Source organism: Ambystoma mexicanum, chromosome 2q (assembly GCF_040938575.1).
Source record: "Ambystoma mexicanum isolate Mex_15411 chromosome 2q, UKY_AmexF1_1, whole genome shotgun sequence".
In the NCBI taxonomy this organism is placed as follows: domain Eukaryota; kingdom Metazoa; phylum Chordata; class Amphibia; order Caudata; family Ambystomatidae; genus Ambystoma; species Ambystoma mexicanum.
The window spans coordinates 326,298,895-326,320,385 of NC_090924.1; the positions used below are offsets into that span (position 1 = coordinate 326,298,895).

The following is a 21,491-nucleotide window of genomic DNA, read 5'->3' on the forward strand; positions in this document are numbered from 1 at the left end:
AGCCACGTTGTACTTACTTTCCGTAGTGCAGAATAGAGCCGTAGTCATAAGAAGAATATTTAATGTTGTTGGTGTCAGTGATTTCAAAGTTGGACTCATAATCTGAAAGAACATTGAATTTGTAAATGACTATAAAAACAGACCTTTGTTTCACCAAAAAGCATATGCTGTGGCTGGCCACCAAATCAGATATCCACCATTGATCACATATGCTGGCATGATAGTGTATCCAGTTTATATGACTGTGGTTAGGTTAACGGGAGAGGAAACAAGAAAAATGTTCTGGGTCATATTAGTTCAGCACATACTTTATTTCTTTTAGTTATAAAGATGAAAAATAAATCATATAATTATATTAGAAACAAAGTAAAAAAAAAAAAAAATGCACTACCCACTATTGACATAATAAAATGGAACAATCATACATAAACCTAATATGTCAATTGTACTCGAGCATACCAGTCATACATATCAGCAACCATCAATACCTAATGACAAAAGTATACAAAAGAAACACATAATTTACAATGTGACACTTGTTGAACAAATCTTCTGCTCAAATGTCAGGATTCCCAGTAGATTTTAGGACCCTGCCATCAGCCAGGTTAACGTGAGAGTCATACTTCCAAGGCAAGATACTCTGACACTCTGGTTGGACAAAAGTATTAAATTCAGAGGTAATTAACTCCTGCAAGGGATGCCCTACCTTGGGCATGTGAAGTTTGGTGTACCTCCAGAAGCATCTGAGAAATGGGTGTTATATTGGTGGTGAATAGTTCACAGCAGCAAGCAATGTTCTTAGGCTGATGTGTACGATGTCTGGGATTTCCCTGATGAACAAGCAACCATCAACTCTTCAACTAGAATATTATACAACAGGAAATGCCCAGCCCGCTAACCACTAATTATTATACAATGACCAATTCAGCTGAGTCTGGAAAAGAGAGGAATCAAACCAACCGAAAACCTCAAAACCTGTTTCATGAAGATATAGCTCTTACTCCTGATTATCATTCCCAGTGCTTTGTGGTATAGTAGACAGATTAGCCTTCACAGATTTCATGATGCAAACATAACATCTGTTAATTTGCTTTGGTTTGAATTTTCCTATTGTTAAAAAAGGGGGCTCAAAATGTACATGTAAATGTCTCATCCTCCATTCTTTCTAGCTAAATCTGTTTGCCAATTGGACCAGGTATGTACGTTCGGGTATGACATGGATTTGAAGTAATGGCTCCGACCTGTGTACAATCTCACAAATGGGAACTGTGAAAATAGCCATACAATGTGACATTTTCAGACAGGGGAAGCAGTAGGAGGGAGTCTTCTCTTCTGATTGGGCTATGGTGGCGTGACTGTCTGCTCGGAATGCGGTCCTATGAAATCAACGGATGGGGTGCAGGGGCTCAGACAGTTCACGATTGAGCAGTATTCTCCTCTAGGAACACACTTGGTACCATAGACTTGGGAGATGCATTTATTCTCTCTCTCTTTGATGACGGATGATCTCCGGGAGTGGCAGCTGGAGTGTGTGTCTCCTCTGAACAAGGCATGGACCCATTCAGGTGTCAGATGGAGCTGTAGCCTCCTTTGAACATGGTGCCAAGCTTGTGCAGGTCACAGATTGAGTGGCAGTCTCGTCCACTTACTCAAGTGTTCCTATTCATGGCAGGGGTACTTCTGCTCGCCTTCTTCAATGATCCCCCAAGTGCTTGCAATGGCGGTTATCTTTTCCAAACGAGGTCGATACTCGAATCTGGAAGCAATTATCACTAGAAACTAAGACTGCATCCCAGATATTATGAGATTGTGTTAATCCAATTGGCAGACAATAATAATCACCCCTACGATGGCTATGGTGGACCCCTAACTCAACCGGCAAAGGTTGCATTGTAGGCTCATGGCAATCTTACTTTTTATGCTTGAACTGGTTAAATATTTTGGAGGGTTACATAAATAAACTGTTCATTTCTGACTGTAAAAGAGGAGGAGGATGGGAGTTTGGGTTAGACCCAAAAGTTCAGGCTCACTTGGTAACTTGGGGTAATGTCCCCTTTGGTGAGTCTTTGCCAAGCCATTGCAAGCGTTTGCTCTTTTTCATATGCTGAAATTTCAACACACAGTGTGCTTTGGAGTTCGTTCAATTCATAACGCAAAAATGTCAGAACTAGCAAAACTTTAACAATCAGATATGATGACATTTGACAACATATAAATGGAAAATATGCAACAACCAAAAAGTGAGAAGCACAAAAGAACCTACCATTTAAAATGTTGTTCCACTGCACTGACACGTAGGTGTCTCGGTCCTTTCGGACGTGCTCATGGTTGAAGCCGAGAACGTGCATCAGTTCATGAGATATGACACCTCTCGAAACACAGCGTGGTTTACTGATGGAGACAAACTGCTGGTTTCCAGTGCGGCCTATCGGTGACCAGCACCTAGGAGAAGAAAAAGAGAGGTTCAATGACATAGGTCACATTTCTTCTGGGCAAACACACGTACAGTCACAAACATGTGTTTACTTGTATCCACCTCTCACAGGACTTTGTTTAACATGCAATGGATCTTTCACACCAAGAAGCCACGGCCTCTGGTGATAGAAGCACTTTGCAAGGGCTGATACAATACATAACATATACTCAGTGTAAGGGGCACAAGATTCCTTCATTGTTGTCCTTCCTTCATCCAGAGGAGCGGTGTAACCTTGCCAGTCTCTACTCAGGGGAGCAGTCGGGCTGCATTTTTCTGCAAACACAGGAGCACATGCCCTCTTCCTTCACCTACCCACGTACCCTTTAGACACTTTGCTGCACATACCCACTGAATCACTAGAGTTCCTCCATCATCCACATGGGTATCACAAGAGGCCTTCCTTCCTACACCTACAGAAGCACCAGTGTCCTCCCTTCATCCAACAGACAACCACAACAAGAATTGGTTCCTACACCTACAGAAGAACTAGTGTCCTTCCTTCATCCACCCAATCACCACAATAGGCATTCCTTCCTACACCCACAGAAGCACTAGTGTCTATCCTTTATCCACCCAAGCACAACTGGAGACCTTACTTCTCACACTGACAGAAGCATTATAACTCTATCGTCATCCACCCAATCACGACAAGAGACTTTCCATCTTGGTCCTACAAAAGCACAAAATCTTCCTTCATAAACACGCACAAGGGGGAGTCTTTCCTGCACCCACAGAAGCAGTGGAGACTTACCTTTCTACAAATAAGTAACACGAGAGAGCTTTGTTCCTGCACCCACAGAAGAACTATAGCCTTTTCTTCAATTAATCCATCACCACAAGTGTCCTTTCCCTCTGCCTCCACGCAAGTGTAGAGGAGGTCCCAGATATGGCCTGCACCCCTGCCCCCCAGTGCGAGTTGCCAGTAAAATACTCGCCAAGGTATGTGAGGTATGAGGAGCAACCGAACCAACAGAGAGCCGCATTGGGCCTCTGCCCTGTGTACATTAGAAGATCAGTACCTGTTGAAATGCCAATAAGCAGACAGCTCTGGGCAGCACGGTACCCAATCAGACAACCATACCAGCCGCTGATACGAAACGATGAGTATTTACAGACTGTCCATGAGGAGACACAAAGAGCCCTAATGGAAGGCAAACGATGATGAGAAGAGGGCCTGGACAGACTAACGCATAAGGAAAGGCAACACGCGAATGCGTGTATCCACGAAAACAGGTGCAAGAGACACGAAGGACAACACAATATTAAAACGTAAGTAACGTCATAGTGAAAGAACCAAGATGGAAGAATCGAACCCGTTAAACGTGTGTAAACAGGCTTGAAACGCAAGATGCTAAGAAATCGATACTGCTTGCAATGCTTAGTAGAGGATAGAGCGACAAGCGCCAACCATATATCTACCTCAATAAGGCACTATGTACACATGCAACTCCATTTTGTAAAAGCAGACGTACGCCCAGGCGGCCAAGGCCTAACTGGTCGGGTTTCATATCCATGCCCAAGCCAGGGGAAAGAGCGGAATCGAAACTCAACAAAGGACGGCTCAAGCTTGGGAAATCGAGGTCAACCCAAGAGAGGGGGCGAGCTTCAGCTAAGGAGAATCGAAACTTCAGAGCATACCAGCCTGCCCTGTGAAGGTCAAGATAAGGAGGCCCGGGCAGGTGGTGGAGCTACATGGAGAATTAAATACACGAAAAGCTGGAAGCTGAAGCAGATTCAAAGGGAACTAACACGTGACCAGCCAGGCGCGAAGATGTACCACCGTCGATTTCACCCAGAACCAAGGGGTACCATCACTTTTCCTGATAAGAGACTACAGTTTCGAGGTCTTCCTTAGCCAACTAATTGAAACATCGCCCTAAAACCACTGATTGATGGAAGAGAGGCAGGGTGAATTTTGGGACACTAGGCACCTGGGTGTCCAGCCTGCTTGCTGCTAATTAAAGTGGAGATTTATGGTTAGGGGTGTAACTTGCCCAATCACAATGGACCATGTAATCTAGGGTCCTATAGACACTGTAACCAATAGGACGTTGTACTTATAGTGACGTCCACCCCGTGTGATGTAGAGGGATGGGCGTAGACGCCCACCAGATAAGAGTTAACCAATCTGCATGCTCTATTGTCATATACAGCTATAACACCTATACTGAAGTTACCTTTCCCAACCAATTATATTGCGTGATGATTTTTTATAGAATTAGACGTCAATGATGACGAGTTTAGCCTATAAAAAAGGCTGTTGAACTAAAGTTAGAGGAAGTTGGAGCGAGACAGGTGTTCGCAATGCTGCTGATTTCCATATGCTGATGTATGTATCATTAAACCGACTTCCCTTTGCCAACTTACTGAGTCCTGATTTTTGAGATGTGCTGGAGTATGTCAATCCTGCACCCTGTCCTCACACGGTGCAGCTATCCAGTATTACAAGTTCTCGGGGGTTGAGTACTGACCAATGGGCCCGTCAGTAATTTCCTCTCCTCGTGAACACTTGGTAGCAGAGGATAGTTTCGGCCATCGATTATTGATAATCGATTAATATAGTTATAAGACACCCTTAGACCGACAGCACGAAGTAACTCTGGGCCTTCGGTTACATCACGAGTCCTTTCGCCATTCCGGCTGAGTAGGCCGAGAAGCTCCCCGTGGACAACTTCAATATGTTCAGCCTGTATTTTTCATAGGCTGCATCCTTGCTGTTCTCGAGCTTTGGAAGATGTTTGAGCAAACGAAGGAAGAAGAACCAGCTGCAGACTGGATATTAAATGTATGCACAGAGGGGGGTGAGACGCCTACCGCGCCACCAGACCCGCCAGAACCAGTCATTGAGGGAAGCAAATCAGAGGGTCTTTACCCGTTACGAGAACTCAAAGAAGCCACAGGGTACAGTAACCCTGCATATGAGTCACCTACATGTAGTAGTGATGAAACTAAAGAACAGGAGCAGGAATTGATTTGGCCTCCACAGTCCCAAGGGACAAGGAGAGGCGCGGCGATAGTAGTAAGGATCGGGCACAGGCTAGTGCACCTCTCGATAAAGAGAGAGGGAAAGAAGCAGAAAGGAAGTGATGAAACAGCATTCGCGAAAGACGAATGGATGGGAGCACAGATACTATTAAAGCTAGATGGAAAGGGAAGTAATGATGTGCGGATGAGAGGAAGGCACGACGAAGAGCAAAGAAAGGAGAAAGAAGCAAGGGATGAAAGGACGAGAAAGAAGGATAGATTAAGGCGAGAACAACTATATCGCGAAGAGCAAGGAATACTGCTCAGTAGCACACAGTATGCAGCCTATGAAAAATACAGGCTGAACATATTGAAGTTGGAGGAAGAAAGGAGAGTGCACGAAAGGAAGGTGAAAAAGCGGGAAGACGAGGAGAGTAGAAGGGCAAAGGAATGTAGAAATGAACGAATGAGAGAAGTAGGTAAGGCTAGAGAAGAAGCGAAAGAGTGAAAGGAGATAGACGAGGAATTGGAACGAAAACGCAGACAAAGGGCACGAGATCTTGAGTATTTGGAGTGGGTAGTCATTAAACCCAATCCTACAGTAGAATGGGAAGACATAGAAGAATTCTTTCCTGCAAGCAATGCGGTACCAAGTACAAGCAGGATAAATATTGACGACTTCAATACCAGAAGCATCGGGGAAATGATTGATAAAATCTATTATGAAATGGGGCTGGAACTAATTTCCCAAGGGGAAAAGGAAGATGAGCGCTTAGGGAGCACTCAGCTATATGACACTGAGGATGTTACTCGAAGTAGTGGGAGTAGAGGACTGTCCCTAGATAGACTAGAAATTGGACTGAACGAAAATGATGCAAGAAGTTGTGTAAACTGTGAATGTTCAGAGTCTGACTCCGGTGGGGATACAGAGGATGAGGCACAGGAGGAAGGGAGGCGATGTGAAAAGCCGCTCCCTCGAGGCCAAGGGGTACGATGGTCCGACGCCAGTGAATCTGAACCATCGAAGCCTACCAAGGCACATGGCAAACGTGAGGGAACACGTCGCGATCAGATGGGGGAGCCAGCATCCACCTATACAGGCAGATTAAGGGCGTTGCTGGGTAGACGGCAAGGTGGTAATACTGCCCCGCCAGTACACGGGAGGAGTGGGGGAAAAGAAAAGGAAGATTGTGCCTTTCAATACCAGCTGCTAGAAAAAGGGGGAGTGAGGCCACAAAACATTCCATGGCCACACATGGACCGAGAAAACTTAAAAAATAAGCTTCCAATGCTGACATCGGGGGCTGGGAAATGGATACACGAGTTAGAAAAGATGACCGGGGGAGTCACCCTAGCTATAGGGAACATCAAGGGCCTCCTCATCGCCATACTTGGTGAAAGGGCTGACGATGTGTGGAAACGGGCTGGGTATCCAGGGGTAACGATAACTAACACTACCCATGACGGAGCACCGTTTAATAATTGTAGAGCAGCAGTGTGGAAAGCGCTGCGAACGCTATACCCAGACACATCAGCATGGGAGCTATAATGACTCGGAAAATGAAAGAGTCAGAGGATCCGTTGATTTATATCCAAAATGTTCAAGACGCGTGGGTGCTCGAAACGCATGAGTCTTGGTCAAAGTCCATCCCTGTCTTTTACCACATACTGTACCAAGGGTTGCCTGAACCAGTGCAAAAACAGCTCAAGAAATTGGTAGGGATCGAAGCCAAACCGTGGGCCGAAATTCAACTGACAATTGCACACTACTGCAGATTGTTACAAGAAAAGAACCGAAAAAAGGAAACAACCCGTAAGGGGGAAGAAGCGAAGCTGGTACAAAAGAAGCTCTCTAAGTATACTCTCGAGGGAGCCATGTTGACCAGCCCAGGCGAGCCCAGCACGCAGCAAGCAAATTACCAAGCGAATACGGGATATTACCCGAGGATTTAGAGGAAGAGGATGGCATGGTGGCCACGGAGGTTTACATGGTAATCAGGGAGGTTTTCAAAATAACCAAGGCGGATTTCAGAATGAACAGATGAGCGGTCAAGCCATGCCGGATGGGCAGATGGTCCGACCACCACCAGTATGCTGGCTGTGCAGAATGACAGGACATGTGGCGCGCATGTGCAGAAACCAAGGCATGTGGCAAAATGGCCAAGGAATGGTAGCAGGTATGGTGAATCAGCCTGCCGCCCCACAACAAGGCAGTGCGCCGGGCCACATAGTGCAGCAGCAGGCAGCAAGCTTGCAGCAAGGTGCACTAGGGTTTCAACCCTCAAACATGGGGAACTTGCAACAGGGGCAGCCCCACCAGGCACCACGGCCGGTGCCACAAGGAATGAACAATGGAGGTGGAACCAACCCCGGGAATGGGGGTATTCCACAAACTTACAGTGGGCCAAACCTATACATAAAATAGGACAGCTCATGGGAAACTCTGATGTGCTCTATCCTATCGGTGACACCAGACCCTAATAAGGAACCCAGGGTGAATGTCACCATAGGGGGTAAAGAATATTCCTTCTTAGTTGACACGGGTGCGACGCGTTCGTGCATACGAGAAGGCACGTTTTCCCTGTCCGGCGAGGCTATAGATACTCAGAGTTTCACTGGAGCTCATAGCAGAGTTCCCTTTACAGACACACTCCCAGTCTCAGTGGGAGAGCGTGAAATGAAGGTGCCCTTATTGTACTCACGTCAGCCCCCAGTAAACATTATGGGTCGAGATTTGATGACAAAGTTGAATATGACAATCTTGTTTACTGAGGATGGTATAGTGTGCTCCACGCCAGGAATGCACTATTCTAATGTGTGCAAAATGATCAGAGCATACTCTGGACGTGCAGCCATGAGAGCTATACCGCTGGAGCCAGAGATTTTTGCATATGGCGTACGAGTATTTATGGCTGGATTGCCAGGCCTTGCAGAAAAACCTACGAGAACCCCTGACGAATTTCTATTTAGACCAAGAATACCCATGCATGAGGAGGAGGGACACATATTTCCCTTTGAAATACAATCTGCTGCAGTAAAGGGGAAGGTGGTCCTGGTAGAAGGATATGATGATGAAGGAAGGCAATGGTGCGCTATTATCGCCATTGAAGAAGGGTATCGAGTGACTGACGTCACGGATGACGATCTGTTCGAAGAACACCCTGACTTAGAAGAGACAAGAGTGGAAGTAAGTCTCATATTCTGGGTCAAAATGATCAAACGAGAAGTGCCACAGAGAATGATGTTGGCGATGGTATGTCCAGAATACTTTGAGGAGGACATGGCCCAGGTGCCTGTCGCAGTATGGACAACAGGGCCTTATGACGTAGGACTCCTGAAGGGGGCGGGAGAGGTGAAAATCAAAATAAAGCCAGGAGCGATCCTACCAAGAGTGTGACAATATCCCATGTCCAGAGAAGCGGATGAGGGGATCGTGAAGACAATTTACGCCATGATGGAACAGGGCATCCTAGTGACGTCAGAATCACCCTGTAACACAGTGATCTATCCCGTCAAGAAATCGAAGGGCGGGTCTTGGCGTTTAATCCAGGATTTAAGGGCATTAAATGACATTGTCAAAGCCGAGTTCCCTCTAGTCCCTAACCCGTCTACAGTTTTGTGCAACATACCCACTGAGGCAAAATATTTCACGGTGATCGATTTGAAAAATGCATTTTTCTCAATTCCGTTGCACCGTGACTCGCAAGACTTGACATTGTTTACGTTCAGGCAAATGCGCCTGAAAAGCATGAGGCTGCCACAGGGGTATTGTGAGTCCCCATCCATTTTTAACAGAGTCCTGCAAATGGACCTAAGCAATATTGCGGTAGATAGTGTTGTTTTGCAGTATGTAGATGACATTCTGATCTGCAGCACCACTGAGGAGCAATGCACGAGTGACTCTGTCCAGCTACTAACGATATTAGCAGAGAAGGGGTACAAAGTTGATAAAAAAAAGTTGCAATACTGTCAGCGGGAAGTGCTGTACATAGGGCAACTAATCTCTCATGAAGGGAAAAAGATAACCCCAGAAAGGGCTGAAGCCATCATGAACACGGCCAAGCCACGCACAATCAAGTTTAGTTTAGTTTAGTTTATTCATTTGTATTGCGCACCAGACCCGAGGGTATGAGGGCGCATGAGCAGCAAGGTGATTCAAAGCTTGGTTACAGGATGCTTATACTTTACATTACATAATTATACATTACATTACATAATTACAGTGTGACGATGAAGGAACATGTGTACAGTTTGGCAGGAGAAAATGCAGTAGATGTATACATCAAGCAAATGCAAAGCTTTTTAGGCCTGTGCAATTATGTCCGAGCCTGGGTCTTTGACTACAGCTCGTACACCAAGCCCTTGCTTCAGGCCCTGAAGAAGGCCCAAGCGACAAAGGAAGAAATTGAGTGGACTGAGGCAATGGAAAAGAGTTTTTCAGAACTCAAAGGGGCAATTTGTAAGGCCCCGGTTCTCGGCATCCCTAATTATATAGAAGAATTCTATCTGTTCTCACATACCGATGGCAATTTTATGACGGCATTACTTGCCCAACGAACATCGCTGGAGTGCAAACCTCTAGCGTATTACAGCAGGAGTCTGGACCCAGTTATGAGGGGCGACTTCCCATGCGAACAAAATCTGGCCGCCGCCGCGTTTGCCATCGAGAAGGTGTCTTCCATTGTGATGGGGTGCTCCATGACATTGTATGTCGAGCACTCACTGTTTGCCATATTGGAGAAGCCAAAAGGCACATTGACATCATAGAGAGCATCCACCTATGAGGTGATCATCTCTAATCCATCAATCAAAATAGTTTGATGTAAAACGGTGAACCCTGCAACGTTCATAATAGAACCAGTAACCGAGGGTGAACCAGTCCATGACTGTGCAAACTATGAAGAATTCTACGATGAAATCCCAAGGGTAAAGGAAAATGCCCTGCCAAGTGGGGAGGTCGTCTTCATTGACGGGTCTTCTAGAATCGACCAAGAAGACGGACAAAGGTATACAGGCGTAGCCGTGGTGAAACACCTGGCGAATGGAGAGTTTCAGGTACTCGTCAGTGCGCGAATACCCTCTCACTATTCAGCCCAAGCTGCAGAACTGGTGGCACTGATACTCGCCATCGAAAATCACGCGGATCAGGAAGTGACGGTGTACAGTGATTCCGCCTATGTGACTTCCACCGTGCACGCAGGCTTAGCACGATAGAAAAGGAGGGGTTACCTCCAAGCAGTCGGCACGCCAGTGCAACATGCAGCCTTACTGGATAGGCTGATAAAAGCACTACAGCTCCCAGTGTGCATAGTGGTCGTGAAATGCGCCGCTCACACCAAGGGGACAGATTTCGTGTCACGTGGAAACCATGAAGCGGACACGGAAGCCAAGCGCATGGCATCCAAGAATGAAACAATCATGGACATCGAGGTGGCACGTACCCATGAACGAATGATGGTAGCGCGAGCCACATCAGAAGCCTATAGCAATATGTGGTAGACTCAGTTAATGGAGCTCCAAGGGGAGGCACCTCAGGAGGAGGAAAATGTATGGAAGCGTCAAGGATGTTCTTTAAACCCCTCTGACAGATTGTGGAGGCAAGACAGCACTGGTAAACCAGTAATGCCTGTCACCCTTCCAAAGGTAGCGTTAGAACAGCTCCACTACCCATTACACATGCCAAAAGAAAATCTTGCTGCAACGCTCACAGAAGACTGGTTCACGCCGAATTTAGTGGAGCATGTTGCATTTTTTATGGTAAACTGCATAATTTGTCAGCAATTCACCTCTGGGCACACATTAAAAGTAGTAAGAGGAAGCATTCCCACACCTAATGAACCGTTCCAGCACCTACATATCGATTATGTCGATATGATTCAGGTGTGTAATAGGTACAGGTATTTAATTGTTGTGTTGTGTCCTTTCTCAAGATGAATAGAAGCAGGTCCCTGTACACACCCTGATGCAGCCTGTGCTGCAAAGTTTCTGGTGAGGGAAGTATTCCCTAGGTGGGGGGTATGCGAGGTAATGAGATCAGATAATGGGCCCCATTTTGTAAACACAGTGTTTGAGCAGATTAGCTTGTTGCTTGGTATAAAGCACAAGTTCTCGTCGGCGTATTACCAGAGGGAAATGGGATTTGTGAGCGGCTCAACGGCCTGTTAAAAGAGAGAATAGCCAAGTTGAAGCTCACATTAAAGAAGGGATGGTTACACTGTCTACCACTGGCATTGTATGCTCTTCGGAACCAACCAGGCTCCGACCATTATCTTACGCCGCACAAAATTGTTACTGGTAGAAGGATGAGGACCCCTCTTACCCCCCGAGACAGGGCTAGATGTGATGCCCAGCCTGCTAGGGAGGTTCTGGGAGCGGAGATGAAGGATTACCTTGACTGTCTCACATCCAGCGCCACTGTCAGCTGCAGCGACGGCGTAAAGGGAACAGCACAGCACAAACCACAACAGACAGTGCTGATACAGGCGCAGCTCACAGCCTTCGTGCGCCCCTTGTCTTCCCTGGCGACAGCGTCATTGTACGGAATTTTACAAGGAAAAAATGGGACGAGCCAAGGTTTAATGGCCCTTTCATCATAGAGGACTGCACCGCGTCGGCCGTCAAGCTCGAGGGCAGAAGAGCCTGGATCTTCCTAAACGACATCAAACCGTTTATAGGAGAGAGCACTTCTACTGCATCCACCTCCGAGGAATCCACAGACAACAGGGAAGGACCTCAGCACGTACAGACAAGATCTATGGCGAGGAAGAAGGACGCATGAGCAGAGAAGAAAAGAAAAGAGCCCGTTTGTGAAAATCGTGTCCACACTGAACTTTTCCTTTATGCACAGAAAGAGACAAAACCAAGCAAACGAACACTCTGTGCAGCCAAAAGTGCAGGGTAAAAATGAGAATCATATATTCCGAAACCGCAGTGACACTGGTAACTCGAACACGTTGAACCACACGAAGCATTGAACATGAACTCTAAGACTCTGATAAGTAGTAAAATAAGACATTTCTGAGAACCAAAAAACATTATTCTAAAGCATCCAGTACCAAGACTTTGTGCACAGAACTTATGGTACATCCCGGCAGAAGTCTCAAGTGGGATGTACTCACCTATTTTCAGCTCGTGCTCCTAACATATACGTCACTCATAGGGAGAGGAACAAGTGTCACAGAATACATTCAAGATCCAGAAAATAAGAAGGTAATCAGGCAACTACTGACTGTCATCACAGAGGTCTTCGCCGAGTTGTCCGAGCACAGTGAACAAGAGACTAATGCTCCCACCCCAAGTGATCATTGATGAAATAATGTATACATTATTCTTCCGAATCATAGAGGAGTGCCCACGACTTGTCCGGAGAACCACAGATACTCTGGCCCTCATTACGACCCTGGCGGAAATCGTGGTGCAATATGCACCATGGAGCACGGCGGAAAGCTGCCGATACCGCCATGGGGGTTGGCGGATTTACCGCCCCATTCCGACCTTGGCGGGGCGGTAAATCCCCATTCCCCATTTTACCCTTCCCCATTCCCATTTTTGCCCCATAGGGCATAATGGGAGTGGGGAAGGCGTTAATTACGCCACCGTAAGATACGGTGGCGTAATTAACAACAAGGTCCCGTAGCGCCATGGATTTCTCCGCCCGGAAAAACCAGGCGGAAAACGCTCCATGGCGCTACGGGAACTCGTAGTAGGGCGGACGGGTCCGCCGCGAATACCGCTGGCGTAAACCCACTCCGCCAGGGTCGTAATGAGGCCCTCTGACTTTCATCAGAGATCCCCGAAACAATAACTTTTTGAACCAAGTGTGGTATAAACTGAACCATGTGGTAGCAATCCACGCAGCAGGAAAGTGCAAAAACTGCTCACGACAAAAGAAAGACTTGTGATCGGGATCTAGCAAAACAAAGCAAATGTCCCTGTCCCCTGCAGACACGCAGCTAGCCCACAATGTCCTGATTATACTAGTGACAGACTATCCAGAAATGGTGGGAAGGCCTGCTGATGTTGATGTTGTCACTTTCCTCAGAGATCCAGTCAATTTCCTACACATGAAGACTCTTCTCCACGGGATCATGCTCCAAGTGGAACTTCCAGCGAGAATTCCTAAGGAGATTCCTGTGAGACTTTTCGCCAAGGGACAGATCGAGGGAAGTACAAAGACTGTTCATGGCACAAAAAAGGGCCTGTGATCTAGAGGCTGGAAAGTAAGAGCGAATGTCGTTGACACCAGAAGACAGCAGATACGCATTCCGAGTCTTCTTCCACCTCATTGAGAACTTTCCAGAAGTAGTGGGTAGACCCATCACTGTTGACGTGCTCACCTTCCTCAGCGACCCAGCAAAGAACGCACAACTCAACATGCTCCTGAGAGCTATCATCTTGCAGCTGAGAAGCAATTACGGACATCCATTGCTGAGGAGAGCCTTGGGGGGGGATCCACGATAAAACTCTTCATCTTCCTTCCGCCGAGGACAGAGTAAGAAAACAAGGACAAAGTTCTCCATTCTGCTAACATAGGACAGTTTGAGAAGAGCGGAAACAAGAATAACCACATCGTGTTCGTATTTTATTTTTATTTTTATTTCTGTATTTGTCTTCTATTTTTCATTATCTTTCTGCCGTGGCGCAGATGGAGGAAAGAGACACTACTCTTCAACGTGTCAACGAACGACCAGTTGGAAGGAACGGACACAAGAATTTCACCATCGTGTTTCCCATTTTCAACATCTTTCTTATATCTTCCTACCTTCTCATATGTTCACTTTTATTTTTATTTTTATTTTTTCGACATTTTATTTTTGTGTGATTTGTAGCGAATCCATCTATTCATGGTGTAATTGCGAACAGATTCCTGCATGTCCTCAGGGCCATGGTGAATTAGAAGGGTGCCCTGGGACTGTGTTTATTATAGAAATGCAAAATGAAAATGATATGATAAAGACGGTAGTCTAACTTTTCTCCATAGTCTAGCTAAACGGTACTGTGCCGCATATCTCGAGACTACTGGTTACACCCATAAGGGGGACATTTGAATAATACTCGTCACTTTAATATTTGCTGAACCTTTTGAGCAACGAGATCAAAGTAAGAAAGGAAATAAACTATTGACTATGGACTTGATCGTCATGGGGGCCCAGAACAGCAACCTAGTTTTGCCATCCGCGGAGGGGCGCCCCCGCTTCCCTGGAAGGAGATGCTGCAAGCTATTGTTTAAAGCCATTATATGTATATGCATAGTGATTATTATTGTGTTTTTGTCTCTAACTATCAGAACTGCATTTTTTATTGGTGCACGAAGTGTCCCATTGTCTGTGCATCCACCAGATAACGAATATCTGGGTCCCACAAAAGCACCCAGACCATATATCGTCATCCCTGTTCCTAGAAAAACTGGCGGTAAAGCTAACAAACTGAAACTGAATATAATAAATAGTGACAGCTACACGCTTAAGGTTATTAATGATGAGAAAAGCTGGAGGCAGGGTCAGCTCGGAATGAATGATAACATAGCACTGTCCACAGCACGCACCCACACACTGAGTGCACATGAACAAGGGCAAGTGTCAACGGCTACGGGACCTCAGCCCAAATCAACAGTAAAAGAAAAACTGCCTAAGGAACGACCAGCTCCAGAAAATAGTGGAAGTAAACAAGAGGAGCCAGGTGAGAGCCCAAGCAGAGGGCGCATGACAGAAGCCCTCAAAGAACCGGAAGAAGCCACGAAGGAACTTACTGAGAAAACACATGCGTTGGTTGAATATGTGTTCCTGCTCATACTTAGAGCAAAGAAGCTACATGAGGAGCTGAGCAAGAAAACCACAGAAACTGTAATAACGAGCGCGCCTGCTCCAACGCCAGAAATAAGCATCAGGCCTACAATGCCGCCACGCGTTGGGAAGATAACGAGCAAATGGTGGTGGGAGGAGGTCTACAAAAGAATGCACGAGGGAAGGAAATGAAACCTGCCCCACCAAGGATAATACCTGAAAGCCTACCGAATGGAAGAGCAGTACAGACGCATTCAGAGACATAGTGATAGCCAATTACAGAAAAACATTAAGAATCAAGAGAAGCCCATATGAAACCGACAACAAACTAAACGATTACTTGGACAGCACAGCCCATCTAGGAAACAACATTTGGTACCAACACATGAAGGAAGTTGGAAGGAGGCAATCAGAAGGGGAATGTTTCGTCTGTGCACTCCTGCCATACAGCATGGGCAAGTCCAAAATCTTTGTGGCGACAGAAGTTGATGTCCCCACTACACACTGCATGTCACACGTAGCAATGTGAAACACCAGAGGGCAGTTTATGGGGAGAGACGCCTCCCTGATATGGGCCAACGAAAAGGATTTCCCTGATGAAGATGGTTTTGTTCAGGACATCAAAACAAGAAACAGGGCGCACACCAAGAATCATATGATTAGATATGAGAACCCTGACATCAAAGGATCAGGAATAAGATGGGAAATAAACCCGAGACTGAATATCCAAGGGAAAACAGCTGAAGAAGCTCAAATCTGGAAGAACCAAGGCCAAATGCAGATCTGGGGGTCAGTAGTGTCCCCAAACGGATGAGAAGAAGGGGTCGTGATCTGCCGAGCCTGGATGGTCCTTGGAGCCTGCCAAGAAGCAATAGAAAATTCACAAAAACTATGCAAACCATTGTGGCCAAGATTGGTGAAGCTGCTAACATGGGTCGAAGACAGAGGAGGACCCCTGCAAATAGTACCACTGGAAAACCCGAAACTATGCTTCAGAAGTAATGGCACAAGGAAGATGGGGGAGAATCAAAACTGCGGACAAATATATGAAGCCCCAGGGATGTTGCAAGGAACTGCAGTCGTGATGGACCATTACTGAGCATGTGGATCCAAGGCATACATAAGGCTACCAAGGAACTTGGCAGGCATATGGACACTGGTGAACGTCCACGTTCCGGCACTGGTGATTCCAAGAATTTGGACAGCTTCCCAAAAGCAGATGCTCACCTGAGGAAAAGGAGGTCTGTGAAGTTAATGTTGAGGATGAAGAAAGAAAATTACTTCTCCACCAAATCAGAGGACGCATTTCATGCCATTCCCTACGAACACAGGCTGTTTAGCCTAACCTCATCCATATTCACAACAATACTCTTGCCACATATCCAAGTTAGTGCAAATACTAAATGGTTGCAGATAACCAGATGGGAAATACTGCAGACCATCAATACCAACATAAAAGGATTCAACGCGATTAAAGAAGAACTAAGAGCAGTCCGTCTGATGAATCTCCAGAACAGATATGTGCTTGACATGATTACAGCGATGGATGGAGGTGTTTGTGAAAAAATCGGAGAATCATGTTGCACATTTATACCATCGCACAATGAGGAAAATGGAACCCTCACTGAGGCCATAGGCATGCTGACAAGCCTAAAGAACCAGATGACCGAGGAAACAGATGAAGTGGACGATGACAGCTGGTTTTGGAATTTATTCTCCTGGGTCCTGCAATGGATGGCTGACATATTCAAGTTTCTGGGAGCCTTACTAGTTATGGTGCTGCTAGGATTCTGTGTTATCAATATAATCATCACATAGTGCCAGAAAACTGCAAAGAAGGCCATTGGGATGAAAATTATGGTCGATATCGAGCCAGGTTAGAAGCCCAGAGACCTGACAGACGAAAAGATAAAGGACTTCGAGAAGGCCAGTGAGTTTGCACCAGAGGGAACAAAATTGACTTATCCCAAGAAACGAAGAAGGTATGAAGGAAAATGGATTTATTGCAGTCCAAATGGACAATGCCAGCTGATGACCTGGAACAAAGATGAGCATGTGAAAACAGCAGGGAGTTTGAAAGGGGTGATAAAGATATGGACACCAAAATTGCATGCATTCACGCCATCTTGTGTAAACCCGGAAGACGATGAACAAGACATTGAAGAAACAAAGAAACTAAATATAAAGGAGGAAGCAGAAGTGGTCGATGAACCGACCAGAGGGGGGAGTGTAGAGGAGGTCCAAGATATGGCCTGCACCCCTGCCCCCCAGTGCGAGTTGCCAGTAAAATACTCGCCAAGGTATGTGATGTATGAGGAGCAACTGAACCAACAGAGAGCCGCATTGGGACTCTGCCCTGTCTACATTAGAAGGTCAGTACCTGTTGAAATGCCAATAAGCAGACAGCCCTGGGCAGCACGGTACCCAATCAGACAACCATACCAGCCGCTGATACGAAACGATGAGTATTTACAGACTGTCCATGAGGAGACACAAAGAGCCCTAATGGAAGGCAAACGATGATGAGAAGAGGGCCTGGACAGACTAACGCATGAGGAAAGGCAACACGCGAACGCGTGTATCCACGAAAACAGGTGCAAGAGACACGAAGGACAATACAATGTTAAAACGTAAGAAACGTCATAGCGAAAGAACCAAGATGGAAGAATCAACCCGTTAAACGTGTGTAAATAGGCTTGAAACGCAAGATGCTAAAAAATCGATACTGCTTGCAATGCTTAGTAGAGAATAGAGCGGCAAGCGCCAACCATATATCTACCTCAATAAGGCACAATGTACACGTGCAACTCCATTTTGTAAAAGCAGAAGTACGCCCAGGCGGCCATGGCCTAACTGGTCGGGTTTCATATCCATGCCCAAGCCAGGGGAAAGAACGGAATCGAAACTCAACAAAGGACAGCTCAGGCCTGGGAAATCAAGGTCAACCCAAGAGACGGGGCGAGCTTCAGCTAAGGAGAATCGAAACTTCAGAGCATACCAGCCTGCCCTGTGAAGGTCAAGATAAGGAGGCCCGGGCAGGTGGTGGAGCTACATGGAGAATTAAATACACGAAAAGCTGGAAACTGAAGCAGATTCACAGTGAACTAACACGTGACCAGCCAGGTGCGAAGATGTACCACCGTCTGATGTCACCCAGATCCAAGGGGTGCCATAACTTTTCCTGATAAGAGACTACAGTTTCGAGGTCTTCCTTAGCCAACTAATTGACACATCGCCCTAAAACCACTGATTGATGGAAGGGAGGCAGGGTGAATCTTGGGACACTAGGCACCTGGGTGTCCAGCCTGCTTGCTGCTAATTAAAGTGGAGATTTATGGTTAGGGGTGTAACTTGCCCAATCACAATGGACCATGTAATCTAGGGTCCTATAGACACTGTAACCAATAGGACGTCGTACTTATAGTGACGTCCATCGTGTGTGATGTAGAGGGATGGGCGTAGACGCCCACCAGATAAGAGTTAACCAATCCGCATGCTCTATTGTCATATACAGATATAACACCTATACTTAAAGGGATGGTCTAGTAAAAATTTTTATTTAAAAAATAGATAGGCCACATAAAAAAAAAATACTAGCATCCTCCGTTTTAAAACTTCCTATGTAAAATTTTGAGCTATTCAAGCTCAAAATTCGAAAAAGCAAGCACAGGGGAGCAGCCATTTTGTGAAATTAAGGCCCTCCTGTGCTGGCTTTTGCTTTTGCGGCACTAATGAAGGAAAAGCCAGCCAGCTGTAGTAAACAAAGTCTACCGCTGGGTGGCTTTCCCTTCATTAGTGCCGGGACTCGGAGGACGCGGACCGGAGACCAGAGCAGGAAGCTGCAGCTGAATCTCGGTAAGTGCTATTTATTTTTTTTTACAAAAAATAAGCACTAGCTGCGGTTTTTTTTCTACGTTTTCCGGGCTGGAGGAGCCCGGAAAACTTAGAAATAAAACCGCAGCTTTAAAAACGTTGTATTTATGTTTGCGGTCGCTTTTGAAGCGACCGCAAACATAAATACAACGTTATTGTGTTGGAAAACGCTGTGGTTTTTCTTTCCAAGTTTCTCAGGCTCCTCCGCCACGGGGAGCCCGAGAGCCCCAAATGGTAAAGCAGATTCAGGCAGACACAACGTGGCATTGCGGAAAACAACCGCGTTGTGTCTGCCTGAATCTGCTTTACCATTTGGGGCTCTCGGGCTCCCCAGCCGAGAGCCCCAAATGGTAAAGCAGATTCAGGCAGACACAACGCGGCATTGCGGAAAACAACCGCGTTGTGTCTGCCTGAATCTGCTTTCCCATTTGGGGCTCTCGGGCTCCCCATAGGGAGCCCGAGAGCCCCAAATGGGAAAGCAGATTTAGGCAGACAACGCAGCATTTAGCATTTCCCATTTGGGGCTCTCGGGCTCCCCACGGGGAGCCCGAGAGCCCCAAATGGGAAATCAGCTGCAGGTAGAAACACTATGCGGCATGTAAACATAACCACGTGTGTTTCTGCCTGCTGTGGCTTTCACTTTGGGTCTCCGGTGCTCCCACCGGAGACCCAAAGTGATAGCCACAGCAGGCAGAAACACACGCGGTTGTGTTGGAAAACGCTGCGGTTTTTCTTTCCAAGTTTCTCAGGCTCCTCCGAGCCGGAGGAGCCTGAGAAACTTGGAAAGAAAAACCGCAGCGTTTTCCAACACAATAACGTTGTATTTATGTTTGCGGTCGCTTCAAAAGCGACCGCAAACATAAATACAACGTTCTTAAAGCTGCGGTTTTATTTCTAAGTTTTCCGGGCTCCTCCAGCCCGGAAAACTTAGAAAAAAAACCACAGCTAGTGCTTATTTTTTGTAAAAAAAATAAATAGCACTTACCGAGATTCAGCTGCAGCTTTCCTGCTCTGGTCTCCGGTCCGCGTCCTCCGAGTCCCGGCACTAATGAAGGGAAAGCCACCCAGCGGTAGACTTTGTTTACTACAGCTGGCTGGCTTTTCCTTCATTAGTGCCGCAAAAGCAAAAGCCAGCACAGGAGGGCCTCCATTTCACAAAATGGCTGCGCCCCTGTGCTTGCTTTTTTGAATTTTGAGCTTGAATAGCTCAAAATTTTACATAGGAAGTTTTAAAACGGAGGATGCTAGTATTTTTTTTTAATGTGGCCTATCTATTTTTTAAATAAAAATGTTTACTAGACCATCCCTTTAAGTTGCTTTTCCCAACCAATTATATTGCGTGATGATTTTTTATAGAATTAGATGTCAATGATGACGAGTTTAGCCTATGGCTGTTGGTTAAAGTTCGAGGAAGTCGGAGCGAGACAGGTGTTCCCAATGCTGCTGATTTCCATATGCTGATGTATGTATCATTAAACGGACTTCCCTTTGCCAATTTACTGAGTCCTGATTTTTGAGGTGTGCTGGAGTATGTGAATCCTGCACCCTGTCCTCACACGGTGCAGCTATCCAGTATTACAAGTTCTCGGGGGTTGATTGACCAATGGGCCCGTCAGTAATTTCCTCTCCTTGTGAACACAAGCACTAGACTAATTTCTTTAAATGAACAGGGGTGCACCATGACCATTTTCCAGTATACCCAGTATTGCATAACACCTTGGCCATCATATACTCAGAGGGGTTGAGTAAGTACTGCCGCTGGTCTATTTTGCATACAGTTAGTGTATTTTCCTTTAGCTTGGTCTGCATATCTCACAGCAGAAAAGGAACACAATACAACCATCATCTTCATCCAATTAGCTTCTCTACCACTCACTTACTTGTGAATCTTCCATGACATGTCCCTGGTGCTACCATATTTGCCCACTGGCCAGATTGCACAGGTACTTCCACTGATTCGTGGATAACCCCCTGCCCCCGCACCTCTCCTCTCCTTCACCTGTCAACGCACTTGCACGCTCCAAAAGTATAATGCTCAAAGATCGTCCATATGGCTTTCCCTTGTCTCCCTTCCCTGCATGGTAGCACCTCAATGCACTTGGAAAAACTGCAGAATCGTCGTCAGACCTATTTGCTTGTTATCTACGCTGTTAATTGTATTATATATACTTGTTCCATGCACTTACTCTGCCTAGTGGAGACTTGCATCGTTCAGAAATTCAAGGGCTCTGAATCACTGTTGTTTTTTACCCTTGTTCCCTACCTCCTTGAGCGCTTTGTAACACTTGCCTTGTGTATAGCTGTTTTACAAATAAACAATACCATACCAACACAGTCTGTTGTGTTTGGGAACCTACCACATTGCTAAAAACCAGCCAAAGGGCACGGACGCTGTT

General features: G+C 46.2%; 1 protein-coding gene across 1 annotated transcript in view; it reads right to left on the bottom strand.

Moving 5' to 3' along the window:
• Nucleotides 1-21,491, bottom strand: part of LOC138568944 (high choriolytic enzyme 2-like) — a 66,510-nt gene that overhangs the window by 11,717 nt on the left and 33,302 nt on the right. Inside the window, exons 6-7 of the mRNA XM_069646704.1 lie at nucleotides 2,264-2,442; nucleotides 18-102 (exon numbers count right to left, since the gene is read on the bottom strand). Coding sequence (XP_069502805.1) covers nucleotides 18-102; nucleotides 2,264-2,442 — 264 coding nt within the window. The remainder of the gene's footprint in view (nucleotides 1-17; nucleotides 103-2,263; nucleotides 2,443-21,491) is intronic.